This window comes from Haliaeetus leucocephalus, unplaced genomic scaffold (assembly GCF_000737465.1).
Source record: "Haliaeetus leucocephalus isolate CR32 unplaced genomic scaffold, Haliaeetus_leucocephalus-4.0 Scaffold339, whole genome shotgun sequence".
NCBI classification, from domain to species: Eukaryota; Metazoa; Chordata; class Aves; order Accipitriformes; family Accipitridae; genus Haliaeetus; species Haliaeetus leucocephalus.
This window is the reverse complement of record NW_010972775.1, coordinates 12,148,932-12,166,996: the sequence shown is the minus strand read 5'-3', so window position 1 is coordinate 12,166,996 and position 18,065 is coordinate 12,148,932. Positions and strand designations below refer to the sequence as shown.

The 18,065-nt window shown below is 37.0% G+C and overlaps 1 protein-coding gene across 3 annotated transcripts in view; it reads right to left on the bottom strand.

Annotated features, from left to right (window-relative positions):
- The window catches only part of GALK2 (galactokinase 2), a 55,327-nt gene that overhangs the window by 13,585 nt on the left and 23,677 nt on the right, over positions 1-18,065 (bottom strand). For all 3 annotated transcript variants that reach the window (XM_010571876.1, XM_010571875.1, XM_010571877.1), the window contains exons 6-8: positions 11,077-11,175; positions 8,192-8,344; positions 2,859-3,069 (exon numbers count right to left, since the gene is read on the bottom strand). In XM_010571876.1, coding sequence (XP_010570178.1) covers positions 2,859-3,069; positions 8,192-8,344; positions 11,077-11,175 — 463 coding nt within the window. The remainder of the gene's footprint in view (positions 1-2,858; positions 3,070-8,191; positions 8,345-11,076; positions 11,176-18,065) is intronic.

The following is an 18,065-nucleotide window of genomic DNA, read 5'->3' as shown; positions in this document are numbered from 1 at the left end:
TACCTCATTTAAGAAGGAAAAAAACATTTCCTGGTTAAAGGAATACACGGTTTTACAGGAGAATATCCTTTTGTGGTGAAGCCTATAAATACTTAATGTCCCACAATCACCACACACTAAATGTTCTGTGAAGCACTCAAGTCCAAGCCAAAATTATGGCATAGTGCACCTTAGAAAGTAATAAATATTATTTTTCTAGAGATCTTCGGAAGCCACAAGTGCAACCCATGTGTAAACATTTGCAAGGGAGATTTAAACTCAGGATTTTGAGTTGGCCAAGAAACAACTGCAAGAAGTTTAGAGAGGCTTTATGCACCATCTGGACTTCTCCAAACCTGGGGAGCAAGTGGGCTGTACAGTGGGGAACTGCAAAAATCCTTGAGTACTGGCCGATAAAAGGGATGCAAGTTGCTGTGTGCTTCCAGACTTGGCCTGGGACTTACTCAAAGCCTGTCCATACCATTTTTCTTTGGGATGTGGAGTTTTATCTGGTGAGCCTTATACACTTATAAAATGTTATGTAAGTATACAGTACCATCACTGGAGAAATGGAGAAGTAAAGGAGGGGAAGCTAGACTTAAGGCTAAAATAATATTGACATAGCACTTTCATATCCTTAATCATGAGATACAATGCCAGTACAAAACATTTGTAACTATCATTGAGCTTTGAATAATACAAAAAATTAAAATGACTGACAATTTATATTCAGCCACAGAGAAAACTCTGAATCCAGTCAATGATCTAAATATTAATTCTCATTCCAACCTAAATGATTCTATGAACTTCTGTCTACCAAGAAATGCCAGAACTTTATGGATGCTAGCAAAAGGATGAATGCATAAACTGTTGTTCACATTATTACTAGGGATGGTTTAGTACATGGTTTAGTGGGACTTGGCAGTGTTAGGTTTATGGTTGGACTTGATGATCTTAAAGGTCTTTTCCAACCTAAATGATTCTATGATTCTATGATTCTAAATGTTATGGTTCTTTTTTATGTTGAACAAAGAAGTTCAACAACATTCTGAAATTCCCTACAGACATTACTTATTTGTCGGTATGTTTTCTCTCACATGAAGAAGCCAGGCATTGTCATGAAAATATAGTGGGAAAGTAGAGGGGAAATAAGAAAAATATTTTTGTCAAACAGCCTCTGGTTTTCCAAAGGAACATAAAATGTAATTTGTTTAGTGTGTAACAAAAACAAACAGTGGATTTAGATTCCTTCTTTCTGTGTCTGTCTTGTTTCTCCTTTGCATATAGTTTTACAGAAATCTGTTATTTAATTTTATATTGTACATGCAAAGAGACTTTCAGCATAACCCATTTTAATTGGCCTTATCAAATGAAATCATGGTCATGCAAGTTTAAGATATTCTGTTCAGCAAACATCTGCAAACGCTATTCAGAGCCACAATATAAAATTTCCTCTGAGTTTCTTCTACAGCTTTTATGTTTAAATTTTTTATCCAGACTTTGGGTTTTGAAAAAAAATCAAAATAACCTGTATAAACAATTAAATTCTACAGAACTGTAGAATTTTGTTTTATAAACCAGGTATAAGGAGTATGAACATCTGTAAGTTAATAGTCTTGTATTGCTTCAGGAAGGGGAGAGTAAGGGGACAGCATAAAAGATGTACAACCTTGTAGTTTCCCATGAAAATGTTGCAGAGTGCAGGTACATGGTTCAGTATATTCCTCATGTACATACAGCACAGAGTTATCATAATTCTTTCTAGAGATAAAGAGCTGGATTAAGATATCATATTCCATCCTGGTGCCCTCTGGCAGTGTAATTAGACAATAAGATAGTTTCATACTCTCTGATACCACTGGGGCGTGAAACAGGTTATAGATTCAGGACCTGGTCCTTGGTCAATATATAAGGTGTACAATCATTTCAGATAAAAAGATTATTTAAATATAAGCATCAGTATACATAGATATCTTACTGATTTATATGCATCAAACATATCCGTCCCTGAAAGCAGTCTTGGGAAGGACTGGCAAGGATGTAATTCAGCTACAAAACAGTAGAGATATTAAGGCTACAGAATGGAAACAAGGAAGTAAGTATTATTTTAAGTTCTTAAAGATTCTGATCTCAATTGGAAACCTGTTATGAATGCAAATTAATTATTTCATAAATGCTCTATTACTCAGTATTGTTAGCAACCCTACTATATGCATCCCAGATCCACTCCATGTGTGCCAATGCTCATGACTGCATGGTATAATCATAAGCAATAATACATGGGAAATATTTTAATAGTAAGTTGTTCACCTCCACCAACATTCTTCTAAAAGAAGTAAAAATATTGATAGTGACAGAAAATTCTTTCTCAGGAGAGACCTAGATGACTTGCTGCCCAGTGCATGTTTTATGAAGTGATCATGTATTTATCAATTCAAAACCAGAAACACAAGCTCCATCTATGCTGGTCTTTAACGCCAGTTAAGGGAGAGCAAACAGGATTCATTTTAATGATGCTGTAACCATCCAAAACGTTTGGTTTTGTTAAGAGCTATTGCCAAAAAAGGAAGCCTAGTTTGACTTTTTCCTAGAATAAAACCTGGGTTATTTAGAGATGACTCTCAAACAGCACAAGCTAATCTAAAATAATAAGTGATCTGCTTCTTCTACCATTTTAGAAACAGTTCAATCAAAATCAGTTTTGCTCTGTTTTAAGTTGGAAGTTAGAATGAAAATAGTGGTATCAATTCTCTCACTTGCCACCTAAGATTCTGGGGAAGTATTCTGCCAAGACTTCCACTTGCACTACTTGTAATACATAAACTTTTTATATAATACAGACATTGTACACTAAACCCCACCATTTCATATATGCTTACCATCTTGCGTGTTTTGACTAAGGATCTGAGCGCGGAGCTCCTCCAGGCTAATTCCCAGGCATTTACAAATTTCCTCTGTGCTGTAAGGCTCAGGATGTAATACCTCCTCGACAATGGTCAGCATTTCCTCTAGGCTAACTCCTAGCTTGGTTTGTACATCATGGAGTCTCAACATTGTTTTCCAGTCCAATCCTTTTGACTTTGAGAGAAGCTGAAATGCAAAAAAATAAAATAGAAAATATTGTGCCTTCCTGTTTAAAACTACTTAATAGTCCATAAAAACCTTTAAGACCCATTTGCTCTTTTCACTTCTTAATTGGGAACCATCTGAAACTACCTTCTATCAGTACATAGCAGATAATCATTATATTTATTTATAAAAGGTCTGTGAATGATAGATATTCTTCCCTCAAATTAGATATTGTCTGTAAAAGCCCTACTGGCATTATTTGTGTGATATCAAATCAGTGATTTATCCTTTTCCATGGATGTTGTTACTTCAAGCACTTAACCTTTTACAATCACATTCAGACAACTGCTTATAAAAACGCTACGATATTGTAACACTAAAAGTCCCCAAGAAGTCTGTTTCTGTACTGTTAGAATTTGCTCTAACATTTAAAACTCAGTTTGACCTTTCCAATATGCTCCTGGAGTTTTCTGATGAACATTTGAGGTTGTCATTAAAACCCCTTCTCATAATAGTCTTAAAAATACGAAAGTGGGCATAAGATTTGTGTGGGAGAATTAACAGTAACTTTTCTCAATGTCTAGAGTTTAAAGTAAATTTTAAGTACATTCTTTTAACATCCAATTTAAAGGAAGTTTTGAGCCTTACAGGAAGGTTACGATGTGTTAGTGTCTAGTGTTGTGGTTTAACCCCAGCTGGCAGTGAAGCACCACACACCACACTATACCAGGTACTAGGAAGAAAATTAACTCTGTCCTAGCTGAAACTAGGACAGTATGTCAGAATCTGCTCCATTCCTACATGATTGCTATGATGCTAATTAGTTATAGATGTTATCCATTTTTCCTACTCCAGACAATGTCATGCTTTGTGTATCTTTGTGATGTTTTGGCAATTGACAGTCGTTACTTCAACATGCCAGAAACCTAGAAGGAAATATGTCAAAGAGGTTTTTCTCTGGAAGGTTGCTACATGTGTTGATGCTCTCATGTGCCTAATGAAAATGGTTGAGTAAAGCAGCTTTCCTCATAAGGTAGAATACTTTTAATGTTATGAATTATAGAAGAATATTAAGTGGTCATTGTGGGATCCTACTGACATACCACCTTTAATTTCAACAGATTACTACAGAGTAATACACACATTAGCAGGTACATACCAACATTGCTTTACTGTATTCATAAGTACCTGACATACCACCATTTAAGTTGAGATTAAAGCTTCCAAGTATGCCAGATGAGGCTATATGTTTGCAGAGAGTTTAAACCAGTGCAGCAAGACCAGGGAATTAAATCCTTTTCCTATTTTCCTATTCAAATCAGCATTAAAACATCTCATCAACAGGGCCAAGATTTCACCCAGTGTGTTTTGTCATTCTTTCCAATCAATACTGGTTTTGAGTGAGACTGGTTTAAAATCATTTACGTCTCAATTCAGCAAAGCCATTTAACTTCCTGGGTAAAAAAACCATGGGATTTACATGTGTCTGAAAAGTATTTGCTTTGCTTTGTGCAAAGTTACAGCATGAAATTTAAGCAGAACTGCTGCCCAACTATCTCCTACAGATTCTCGCCCTCCTGCTCTCTTCCAACAGTGCTTTTGCAAGGGCTCTTCCAGTTTTATTACAGTATATAAAAATTAACTACTTTTGGTGCCATCTAGTGACTTACTAAGATTTATGTGAGGCTCAGTAGAGCAGAACAAACAAAATCCAATCAAAATCCTAATCATATGACTCTGTCGCCATCTAAAACACAGTTTTGTATGTGCAGTGGTAGAGAAAGAAGCAGCACTAGTGGCTAATGCAGAAATCAGGTGAGAAGATTTTCTTGTAAAAGACTGATTAAGTCACTTCTGGCCTGCTTTTCAAAGGCTCTGACTACCTAGAACTCCCCAGCCTTTATGTAATTGTATTTCAGCTTACGCTAGAATAACATTTGTTTTACTTAAATACTCAGTATCTCTTAGGTTAGTGCATGTTTGTGACATGTTCTTAAATCTGCTTCAAGGTGCTAAATGAATGGAAATTTTTTTCCTCGTGCTTTAATCCTAATGTTCAGCATCCCCTAGACTTTATTACCAGAAGTTAAACAGAACTAAGAATTTACAAAATATAATATTCTATAAGGCAACAAAAAATTTTCTATTTCCATTTTTAATAAATAATCCCCTGTAGAAATATGTCATGTGTATTGTCACATCTGTTCCCATTTCTATACTTCAAGGGAGATGCTGTATTTTAGATGAGCTAACTACGCTGGGGTTTTACAGGTCAAATGTTCCAACTGGAAACTGACCCCGTCAGGCCAGTGGGTGAGCCTTTGCTGGAAAGGTCTATACTGCTTATAGCAAAGTTTCGATTCTAAGAGCACTGGGAAAAATGTTATAGGCAAACAGAAATGGTTTTTGAAAACAGTCTAGCTGCAGCAGCTCAAATTATAATGGACACAGAACAGAAATGGGAAAAAATCCCATCTATTTAATGTACAAAAGTAATCCCAATACTGATCCCACAGTTGGATATTTTCTTGATGATCTCTGACTAGATGGATTAAAGATGTGGACATCATGCAGCTGGCTCTTAACTGCCAGGATATAGCATCTGTAGGCTTTATTGTCCTTTATTATTCAACACAGGCACACTGTAGAACTGTAAGTAACTGAGAGGAAAACATACTTAGTAAATGATGGCACAAATTTAAATAAAAGAAAGTCTGACTAGGAGTAAGTATAGGAATACTTAGCCCTCATATAGCAACATCACTTTCTTACACTTTACATTTCTATAATGTCATCTGAGCATCTTTCCACATTTAACAAACATTAGTTGATTAACTATACAGCATTCCAGTTGCAGACGTTCTTGGCACTACTCTATAGCTGACAGTGAAGCAAACCACACACAGAGAAGCAGAGGAGACCACAGCATTCACTAATGCTCGTATTCATCCTGCAGCACCTACTATGCGAGTTTTCTGAAGTATAAAGTAGACGTTAATTTCCTTTGGAATTGCGAGTGTTCTGCAGAACATAAGTGGCTTTAAACATATAATAGAGTACAGGAAAGCACTCAGAGGCTACAACAAGAATAGAGGAAGAAAAAAAAACCAACAAGCAAAAGAATGACTGTCCAGAAGGGAAGGGAAAGGAACAGAACGTGAGAAAGATAATTTTGTGAGGATGATAAGAGCTCACTTGCTGTAGGACAGACTGACATAAAAATGTCCTACGCTAATGCCAGCAGGGATATGTTGTGTTGGCATCTTTACTTACATGGAGCTTTCTGCAAACAGTATGAAATTCTAGAATGACCTAAAGCAGAAAGGGAAAAAAATGCCTATCCTAAGGCATTTAGCAACGAGAATTTCTTTTAAAGCATTATTGTGAGGCCCAGCATGTTATTTCATAGTTCCATTAGCTTAATGGTGCTTAAAAGACTTCCCTGCTTCCACTTACATACCTGCCCTCCTTCACCCCGCTGTGACCTGTTCCTAAAGACAAGTCTTTTCCTGGCTCAACGTATTTTTATAGTGTGTGCAACTTTCCATCTGGGTAGCATATGTTTAAAAATAGACAGGTGTATGTTGTTAGTCTCCTTAAAATCAAGCATCTGCTAAAGGTACCTTTTTAGAGATTGCATCGTAGCTAACAGGAATGCAAAAAAAATCATCTTTCCTCACCACCTTTTCAGTTTACTGCACAGGACCAATAATTTAAAGCAATTTAGAAAACTCTGATTCAATTCACAAAATCTGGTATATGAAACAATACTTCAAAAGGTCTTACAACTTAATGCACTCGTAGTTTGCCTTTTAGAATAGATCATCTGTGAAGGCTCTCTGTTCCTTATGCAAAAAAAAATTCCAAAAGAAGCTCTTCCTAAAATACATACCTAGTCAATTAACTATCCTAAATTAGAGGTTTATCAGTTATACCAGAACCAACACACAAACAGGTCCTTATCTTGATTTTCTTAATGGCATAAGAATCTTTTATTAACTTCAGCAACAACAGCTTTAACTATGGTCATTGGTGCTATTATTTTTACCATATCTTATATATACCTAAAATGCAGCTATGTTCTTTATACTTGAGTTTAAAGCCCATTTAAAAAGTCATCTGAAGTTTAGCTTCCCTCCTTGAAAAATATCTTAACACTCCATTTTATGTTATACTTTGTCAGTATCTGATCACCTCTTCAAGTTTGGGGTTTTTTTTAATAGCATTAACTATGGTAATTTTTCATAGAATTATGATGCCAACAGATGCTCAAAGTACTTTTGAGTATTGCTCAGGTTTTGGCAAAATGTTTTGTGGCATGGAGTTCCATGCTGCAGTTTAAAAACTTTCATCTGGACTTTGTGACCCAAATTCTGTTCTTTCACACAGCACACTATGTTGGGTATAACTACACGGAATCATTATGCTTATTCCTCACTTAATCTAATCAAAGAAAAATCCACTGTATTCCTACAACAAACTCAAATCAAACCCTACATCTACATATTCCTAAACGTATGGTCTACAAAATCCAGAATTAAAGTGGAACTTAGATTTTTCATGTTCAAGTTCCATACATCTTAGAGATAACTGCAAGCTGTAAACTGGCAGCACAACCTAAATGTTGGGTCTTGATTCAAGCCTGTTTTTAAACTTTACACTGACATACATGCTGCTATTCAGCATTTCCAATATTACTTCCAGGCCTCCAGCTAGTAGCTTTGATGTCCTCTAAATCCTAGAAAACACCCATCTATTGCCATATATACATACAAACATGTGACCACACTGGTTGCTTTCCATTATTTGTCATTATTCAGCTCTAATTAGAAACAGTCTATCTTATTAACTGAGAATATTTTTTGCTGAAAAATAGACTTATTTCCTCCATTGAAATATAATACAAAATAAATTGAATAGAACTAAATCACATAATCTTCTATATAAGGGCACAGTCCTTGCACTTCCATTAAACTCGGCAGGAGTTCTGTTTCTGCAGAGATGGAGGTGTCTGGTTCTGGAAAGTAAAATGCTACTTAAAGTAGCACCTAGCCAGGTGTTAAAGACATGATTGGTCAGAAGTGGAAAAAAGCACATACTTAGATGAAGGTTTCATTAGAGTTTGACATAAGCCATACGTTACCTTTGTAGCCAGACGACACTCCATTACCCTAATATTGTAATGAGAAGTTGCTGCTTTATTCATTTCAACACAACTGTTAGCAATAACAAACGCAGCTCCACTTGGAAGTCTAACATCAGTTGCCCTCAGAGGACTGAACTCTATCAACTTGGCCTATTGAAAGAAAAATGAATGGTTAGTTTTAATTTACTACTAGCTAACTGTGCACTTAGTTCTATAAATCAAATGCAAATTTGCATGTTTTTTCTCTTGAAAATCCAGGGACAGTTAAGCAAAGAAAACTGACATGAAACAGCGAGAAAAGAGGTTTAACCTCATTGGCCAAGTTACACATACATTTCAAACTTTTCCCTTGTAGCTGGATTTTAAAATATTTCCATTAAGTCTTTGGGTTTTTTTCAGCATTTCACAGAACCCCACCCAACCTATTTTTCTTGCCTGTTTAAGACAACAGTTTTTCTTTGATCTACAGAAAAGTACCAGGCCTGGCTGAAGCTAATGTGCGTGTCACTAGGGGCTTCACATTCCCTTCCCCTTCCACAATGTCCATCTCCCCCTTAGTTTTCTCATTTTCCACTAGATCAAGGTTAGTTCACTGAGGTACAGAATAGTATCAAAATTTTAGGACTGACTAGAGACAGTGATCATGTTACATGCAGACAATCAAACAGAGAAATGAAGTAAAACTATATATAAAAATGTAGTTATTGTCTCCTTCCAACATAGGAGACTGCCTTGCCTCACAGATGCCTTACACAGGCTGCGCAAGATGTTCCCAACATTTTGTGACCTTTTCATGGAATAAGCTAGGCATCCATTAATTAAATAATTCAGGATGTAATGTAATCAAGAGATTAAATTCACATCTGGCTTTTCATTGGGATAAGTTGTAAATCATGTGCCCTGCTTTGGCTTCTTAGAATAGACTGTAACTCTGCAAGCAGGGACGTCTTACTGGTTTTGGCATTGTTCACCCCCAGAGAGTTCCTTGAGCAGCTAGAGTGCTAAATAAACAATGACAAATCTGCTTGTACATTATGTACAGCATGTGTGTTATGCCCTGCCATTGAGATTCTGGACCACGTCACAAAATTACTATCAAGACAGACAAGCTTGCTTACATTTAAATATACCCTTTAAGAACTGCTACATTAGATCAGAATGTACCACTAAGCTGGTCCAGTGTCCTGTTTCTGACAGTAGCCATAAATGGATATTTAGGGGGAATATAAAAATAGGACATATACGAAGCAATCTTTTTTTTGGATATATTTTTCCAGCTTCGCGTAAGCAAAGATTACAGTGGTCATACTTACACTGGAAGAAACATCAGACTATTATGTTTAATAGCTACAAATAGGCTAATACTCTATCAGTAATCCAAGAAAGTCTTTTTTTGAACCCTTTTTAAACTTTTGCTTTCCACAATGTACGGTATTTCTCAATTTAACAATGAATGTTTTGGGAAAAAAACCCAAACTTCCTTGTTTGTTTTTAACAAGCTGCTTGCTAATGTCATTGTGTTTCTATTAGTTCTTCGGTTAAGAAAAACACTGAATTCTCAATTTACCTTCTCTTATCCATTCAGGGGTTTTACAGAGCTTCAAACTACCATCTTCAAAGATACTTGTTTTCCAAGCTGGAAGCTTTAAATTTTTCAGTCAATGCTCATATAAAAAATAGTTTCGATCAACATCAGTCCCCTTTACTGTACTTTTCTTCTTCAAGTATTTTTTTTTTTGAGACAGGAGGCCAGAAATGCATTCAGCTGCAAATACACTGAAGCAACGATATTTTCTGGTTTGTTCACAATTTCTTTTCTAATCTTTTCTAACATTTTCTTTGCCTTTTTGATCACCACTGCTATATATCAGAAAAGCCTCCACTTACACGATCATCTGTGTGTACGCCAGGAAAATACGCTGCTTCTTTCAGCATTCATGTTGCTGTGTGTTTACTAGTAACACTATAAAGTGTGAAGGAAAGGTGTAGAGTAGGTACAGGTGATGTGAAATTGAAAATACATGTGTCTCACGATGGAATTAAACGTTCTGTGTAATTCTAGGAAATAGCTTCTTTTCTGTATAAGCTCATCCAAGATATGGCATTAAGAAACAAAAGCTGTAGAGGTATAATATCACAATTATAAAGAAAGTAAAGGTTGTCATGAAACACTACATTAATTTCAATAAAAGTATTTTGACAGGTTTTAAGTTTGAACAGTCACAGTCCTGTGCACCTTCTGGGACAGTGGATGAACTCCACTGTAAATTCCACTGCAGGCACTCATGCATAACTGTGCAGGTCCTGTTTATCATTGCTAGTCCACCTTCTGTCACCATGTTTAAGACAGCTAAACGCCTTCTACATCAGAATCCAGCCACAGAATTGTCTGGAATTAGCAAAACTGGGGAAAAAAAATAATCTCCATTGTCTTTGTAACTAGACCTGGCAAAACTTCCTAGAACTGTTTGGTTATAAGAAGTTTCAAGAAAGCATTTTTGTAATAATTATCCCATTTGCACTGAATACAAGGCATACCGACCATTCAGATTTCATTATATGGGAAACATTCTAAGTTCAGTGACTAATTAGCCAAATAGCGTGGAACCTAGTGCTCTTCTAAAGTACATCTTTCCCCACGTCTTTTCTTTACTCCTTCTTTCCATTTCTCATTTTCATCATCTTATTCCTTCAAACTTGTCATACTTGATTGCACACAAGTTTATACATATAATTCCTGTTTCATTTACATACCAACGGTGCTTATACTGCTTACTAAGGTATTCCACTTTCTTGTCTTTCTGCTAGATATGTAGGAGGATATTTTTTGTTTACATAAATAAGTATTACATTGTTAGTTGAGATTACAAAGATCCACATACAGTTCCTTCTTCTGCCAGAAAAGAGATCGACTGATCCATTCCTCCACCTTCTGTGCCAATATAACGTTCGCTCTTTGTGCAAATTTCTGCAAGTTCCATCTGAAAAAAACATTAACATGTGAACCTTCCGCCAAGGTTAAAGATGATACTTTTATACTGCTTACATATGAACTAGTGAGGAAAAAAAAAAGGAGATAATGATAGAGCTCTGAAACCAGTCTCTCACACACCAAGTAGCGTAAGCTGGTATTAACCGGGATGCCACGTAGCCCCTTTTTCCTTTTGTTCTGAAGCAAAAAAGAATCAACTATTCAGCCTCCACTGGACTCACCATAGCCAGATGCTTTTCAGAGTGTCCTTGTTTAGATGCTTAACTCTTGCAGCTGTCCTCCTCCCACCTTCCTCATTCACTTCACAGCCTTCCATCCCAATAGCCAATATTTTGTTGATTTATTAGTTGAATATGTGCATCTTGGTAGCTTACAGAAAAATGGCAAGTTACTTCATACTATTTTAATGCACTGAGTCCATGATCAGAAATTATGCACTGAACCTAACTCAGAAAACCTTTCTCACTGTAAATACTCTAATCAGTGGTACTTGTCATTTCTCCTTGAGATACTGTACACTGCTTACATCATTGTTTATCTGAACTAATTTGTAACTGTATGTGATTTGCATTCTTTTGTGACATTTTAGGCATATCTTTGTGCATTCTGATACCTGTGGTCAGAGGATACTATGGGAGGGTGGAATATCACTATCATAACTGTCAAAAATAATAATTTACAGTAAAGCTTTCAGCCATCAGGCCAAGTCAAAACAAAACACAAGAGAAGCCTTGGAGAACGGTCAAAGAACATAAACTAGTCGAAAAGAAGGTCAAAAGGAAAGCATCCATATCTACCTACTATGACCCCTACCAGTTTGTTTTTGTAAGCACAAGGGAAGATGGGAATAGAACTTTAGAAAAGCTGCAGTCCGTTTTTCAGTCTGGTGACAAAGTCAGATTCAGATTCCACGCTAAGGATGTAGCATGGCAGGATTGAAACAAACTAACCAGCAAGGCAAGGACATTAGCCAGCACACAGCTGTAAAAGGCAGCAGATAGAGGCAGTAAATCACCATGCTAAGAGAGAGGTATGCGCACAGTGCCTGCCTGCTCACTTGCTCCATTTCTGCAATGGCACCACAGACAAAGTTGTAAAATTGGTGCTTAGATCAATGTAACCAGGATGAACTGTTTGCAAATGCACTAAGAACCAATTTATTCAGCTCACAATGCAGTTATGGCCAATAAGTCTTAGGCTGATAAGCAGAAGTTACCAAAAGAACATTAACAAAGTTACTCTAAAATTATGCAGACTGCATCTCTTTGAATCAAACATGGTAAATGACCACACACAAGAAAAAGACCACTAATGAGAGAACATAGAAAGTACAATCAGCAAACATACTCCTTTTCTGCAGGGCCTTTCCTTTGTGTATTTTAAAGATGAACTGAAATAGAGATAATGCTTCTTTTATTTTTCTTGAGAAAGTATAGGAACATCACACATTTTGGTGTTCTGTCTTTTTAACAAAAGACATCTCCCAGTGCCTGACTTTTCCTGAAGATCAGGTTCACCAAAATTCGGTTTTCCTCCTTTGTCCCAAGTCCACTCCAAGCGGTCCCATTTCCAGTTTGAACTTTAGACCTCTTCATCCCATCAATGAAAGTTTAACATCCAGTCACCATGTGTCCCTGCTCCACTACAAGTTGGAAATAATTCCGAATGAAATACTAATGAATGTAATGATGCTTTTTTTCCCCTCATTTAATGCTAAAATACTTAGCAACAGCTCTGCATAAAAGAAAGAACAAACCTCCACACACAGCAGTCTCTAGATGCTCACTCCTTTCTACATGTGAAAGCATGCCTATTAAGAAACATCTGTTGCTGGGATGTAAAAATGCCGGCATGTTTCAGCCAGTTCTGCTGAACCTGCCTTTCGCCCCTCTGAGAACAGAGCAATACCACATCCCTGGTTTTTGTAGCCACTGGCAGGAGACATCAGACTGGAGTTCATGAATATTACTCACTGGCAGCAACAGAAACTTCTCCACGCTGGCTAAGAAGACCATGCGAGCATACTGGTCATGCATACTTAAATACATGCAAACATACATGCAAACCTGGCCTGAAGTACAGCTCCTGAGGTACTCACAATGTATATTCCACTCTTGGGCACAGCTGCCTGACGTATTACTTCATCTGCAATTGCCAGATAAAGCTCTGCGAAGTCAGAAATTAAGCATTTCACCCTTCACTTAGTCTGGCTGCATGTCATCTCCATATACACATCAGCTACCGCTTGATTGCTTAAATCGTTTAGACTTTATGAGCCTGGGCTTATTAAATAAATATCAGGAGAAGTCTTGCAGAGGAGGAATGTTAACAATTAGGACAGTGCCACTCCCCTGTCCCTTTACATGGTCTGGTGAATTGTGCCTGGTTAAGCATTGGGCCTTGCTTCGTCCCAGTTCACCAGCTGTCCAGCTGCGTATGCTGGGCTAACAGCAATGTTCGAGCTTGAGCAACTTTTGTTTTGAAACTTAGCAAGGATTGGCAGGACCACCAAGTAGTAACTGGCAAGGGTTGAGAAGAACCCTCTCCACAAGACAGCCCAAGGCATCCCTGAAACATTATTTGGTTTCTAATTTAAACAGGCCCTTGCTGACACAGGCTGGCCTTCTAATACTAGGATGAGAAGCATGTGAATGGAGAGGAAATTGTCATCTGTATAGAAAGCAGTTTCTACTTACTATTGAGACAAATGGGCAAATGTTTGCCTTTTTGCTAAAATGAGTGAAAGGGCAAAGTTCAGAGGAACTGAATTGCAGCATTGCAAACTAATGTGAAGACTAAACTGGAGAGCCTTCTGTACATATTTGATACTTGGAAAAGGATAGTCATATGACTGAAACAGTGAACTGAATGTTTGGAGGTCTGGGCTCAATTTCTAGCTCCACATTAAGTTTCTTGTGATTCAGGGAAAGTCCCTTTAATTCATCATGGCTCCATTTCCTCAGTAAAATGAGGAATATCTTCTCCCTCTTTGTAATTAGTAATTGCTACTTAGGATTGTTAGACGATAATGCTATAAATGTGTGACTTCATTACTAGAAACTGAAAAAAACACATTTTACTACACAAGTTCTCTGACTTCAGGCTTCCAGAGGATATCTCTAAGGAAAAAATTTGCTAGAACCATGTAATAAAAGGAAATAACTTTTGCCTAAATTTGCTAGAACCATGTAATAAAAGGAAATAACTTTTGCCTATCTCAGAGCAATGCCTTTTTTCCATTAAACTTGCAATACTCAGAAGCTCTTTATGGCAGGGACTGTTTGAATCATCGGTTATTTATATCTCTGTAGTGTATGTCTCACCTGTAAAAATACAGAGCTTCTCAGATCCCAGATTTCACTGCACAATTTGGCAACATCTCAAATGTATGTCTGAACAATACCTAGGCATGCATCACCTTCTTCCTCCTGGCTGCACTGCAGTTCCTGCAGAGAAGTAACTCAAGAGCATTCTCATAGCCACATTTAGGGGGATCACACCCAGGCTACACCACAGCATCACCTGCCAGGCAGGTAGGTCAGCTGGGGCCAGCCACTCCTTGGTAGGGCTCAAAGTACAACTGTTATGCATATAAAATAAACAATGTTGCCCCTATTGAGTTCTGCAGGAGTGCTAAACAGGCTTTCTTGTAGAGCTAGGTGAAAGCAGACATTTTTTCTTCATGAAGCACCATGAGAAATACGCAGAAAGAATAAACCCCATTTGCACATAGGCTACAGTTCCGTCCCACGTTTTCTGATCCGTACAAGGTCACTCTGAGCCAACCACAAAACATAACAAGTTCGATGCACCCAAGACTTATTAGCATGTTTTTTCCATCCCTACAGCAGTATTTCAAAAACTCTAATAAATCATAATTTAAGTCTTCATAGAATTTTACATACTTCACTTTAAAAGCATTCCTATAAGGCTGCTATCTTCAATTTAGAGACAGCACAGATATTTACATGATTTGTTCAAAGTCATGTGAATCAGTCACAAAGCTGAAATGAGAATTCAAAAACCTCCCTATTTCCAGTATTGTGGCTTATTTCTCTAAAGAATATGGTCTCAGGGAAACACTTGCAGGGTGGGTTTAAAATCTTTTTTAAGATGATGGTAATGAAAAGTGGAACAAAAAGATACTAAAATCAAAGTAAAAATGGATCTGAACAGTAGCATTATGACTCTAGAAAAAAACGACTTAAAGATGAATAAAAAATTTCCTTATCCCAGCTGTTCTGTGATCCACATATGCTACTGCCCTCTGAATTTCTGTATTACTGTTCCAGGAAGTTGTTCCAACAGGACTGGCTAGAGCAGGACACCATTTGTGAATAATAACTATCATGTGGACAGTAAGTCCTAAGCTGTCATCTACAGTATTAAACAAGCAAAGTGATATATTTGATTTATTTAGTAATCAAAAAAGTAAAGCTCAAACATCATGAGTTGTTTCCTTTGATCTCGCCCCCCTGCAAAAAAACGCCAAAACCCTAGCCAATAAGGGAAGTGCATATAATGCCCATGAGTAAGTAAGGGGTTGTCAGCTAGCTAAAAATCATTAAAAGACTTAGGTTGGAATAAAAATATAGAATATATTAACATAAAAGCAGCCTTTGTGGGTCAAACCAATGCCACTTCTAGTTCTGTATCTTGCACCTGAAAGTGGGCTGTTAGTATGTACCGAAGGCCAAGTATAGATTGTATTTTCCCAGAACGTTATTTTTTGATAAAGAGCTTCCTGAGCTGAATGTGAATTCTGCACACTTAGTTACCAACAATGGATTTCTTATATATGAACTTGTCCAGACTCCCTTTCAACTCATTCAAAATTTAACATGTAGAACATCCAGTAACAAGGACCTCCACAACTTGTGAGGTGAAGAACAACCTCCTTTTGTTGATTATTAACATGCACCTGATTAGTTTAATTTAATATCTTCTGGCTCTTATAATGTGAGGGGCAATGAACAACTGATTCCTATCCACTCTATCAATTACATTCATCATTTTATGGACCTCTATCACTTCCTCCTTCAAGTGCCTTTTTCCAAAGAGTCCTAGCTTATTTTTATGTAGGTCATTCTGGACCTTTGATCATCCATGTGGCTTTTCCCTGAATATTTTTTTACTTTAGCTATCTTGGTCTGTAAGAAAGGAGAGAGGCAGACTTACAGCTTTTCTTAGAATGCCTTAGAGAAAATGTCACTGTATCGTTTGCTATTTTTATGTGGCAAATGAGCCACATAAAATGTGCGTTAATTAGTGTTGACACAGACATATGGTAATGCAACCTCAACCAGTTCAACACTACCATTCCACCTCTTTCACTGAGGTTACCGTCCTGACGCCATAGTCAACAGGAGAGATTATGTGACTACATCAGCCACTCCTGTGCAAAGTCCCTTTGTTTGAACCTGCTTGGCAGTGGCATGGCTGAAGCAAACTCTCCCCTTCTGCTGACTGTAGTGAGGTCTGTAAAAATCAGCGATAGTAAGCAGGGAAGCTGGGATGGAAACTTAAGTATCAAAAGTTAGTCTAGCAATACCCTGAGCTATTTTCTACAATTGGTCTGTTCAGCCTCTGAACATGGGAGAGGAATGAGCATAACATGACAGTAGTAGTAGCTGGTAGGTGAGTTAAATCTTAAAGTCTCCCTGGTGATCTATGAAGAAACACTAAATATTGCAGCTTTTGAATGCCAGACCCAATATGATACATAAAAATGCAAACAGTACTTTTATAGCTGTTGGCACGTACACATGCCAGGTTGGCTGTGCTTCCATGGGAGATGTTTAGTACCTGTGAGTTACATGATATATAAAGATTTTTTTGTTGTTTACCCAACAAAAAAAAGATACAACACATTAAATGAGAGTATCTGTAATTAAAACAATACAAAGCAACACCATTAGCAGTAGAATCTCAGTGCATACAATTCACTCACTTGCCTAATAAGCAATTAAGCATTAAGAAATTTATGTGAAGTAATACATCTATTTAAGGAAGCTGCTGTCTCTCAAGGATTTCAAAACCGAACTCTTAGGTTTTAGACAACTTTAGTTGGAACATTTGGAAAAAACTAAAAGTAACAATGTACAAAATGTATTTTTTTCAGGCTGTTCCTTTTCAGAAGCTTAATTCTAAAGTCTGCTCAGAACGTATCTTATTGCAGGAGGCAGCTCTTACCATTTTGTCTACCAGGCAACTGACCCCCATGTGCAGACCTAGGCTAGCCTTTGATCTAAGAGTTCTACTAACTACCTCTGCTTTTTGTTTGAAACAATTTAAGGCTCTCCCTGATAAGGAGCAAGTCAATCTTGGGTTACAAAGAAAGAAATTACTACCACTTAAATCTGTTTTATCTTTGAGCCACAAGATTTCCTATCCAGCATGCAGAAAGTCTAATCTGGGAAATCATATTAGTGGAGATATAATTTAGTCTGACAAAGAAGGGTTGTGATTTTTTATTATTAGTTGCCTTATTCCTAGTTACTCTAGATGGAGAGATTTCTTGTAATAAGAACTCATCAATAGCTCTGCATCATGTTACCTTGTTTGGGATTTTTAATGGAAAAAGTGGGTTTTCAGTAAAATGATACTTTTCACTAGTATGTCTTTTTCTCTGCTTGTTTATGTTTCAATATGAAACACCTAAAATTCAGGTTTTTATTTTCAACTGAGTCTTTTTGGTCTTTCAAAAATGTTAAAGAACTGATAAAAGAATATTTTTCTGACTGTTTCCAGGCACAATCCAACATTGTATTAGATTTGGCCATATATACCCTGATACTTCAGCAGCATGATAAATTATGAACAACGTGATACAGCTCATTTGATTCTTTGTTGCCCCATCATTTATTTTAGTTTCTCTCA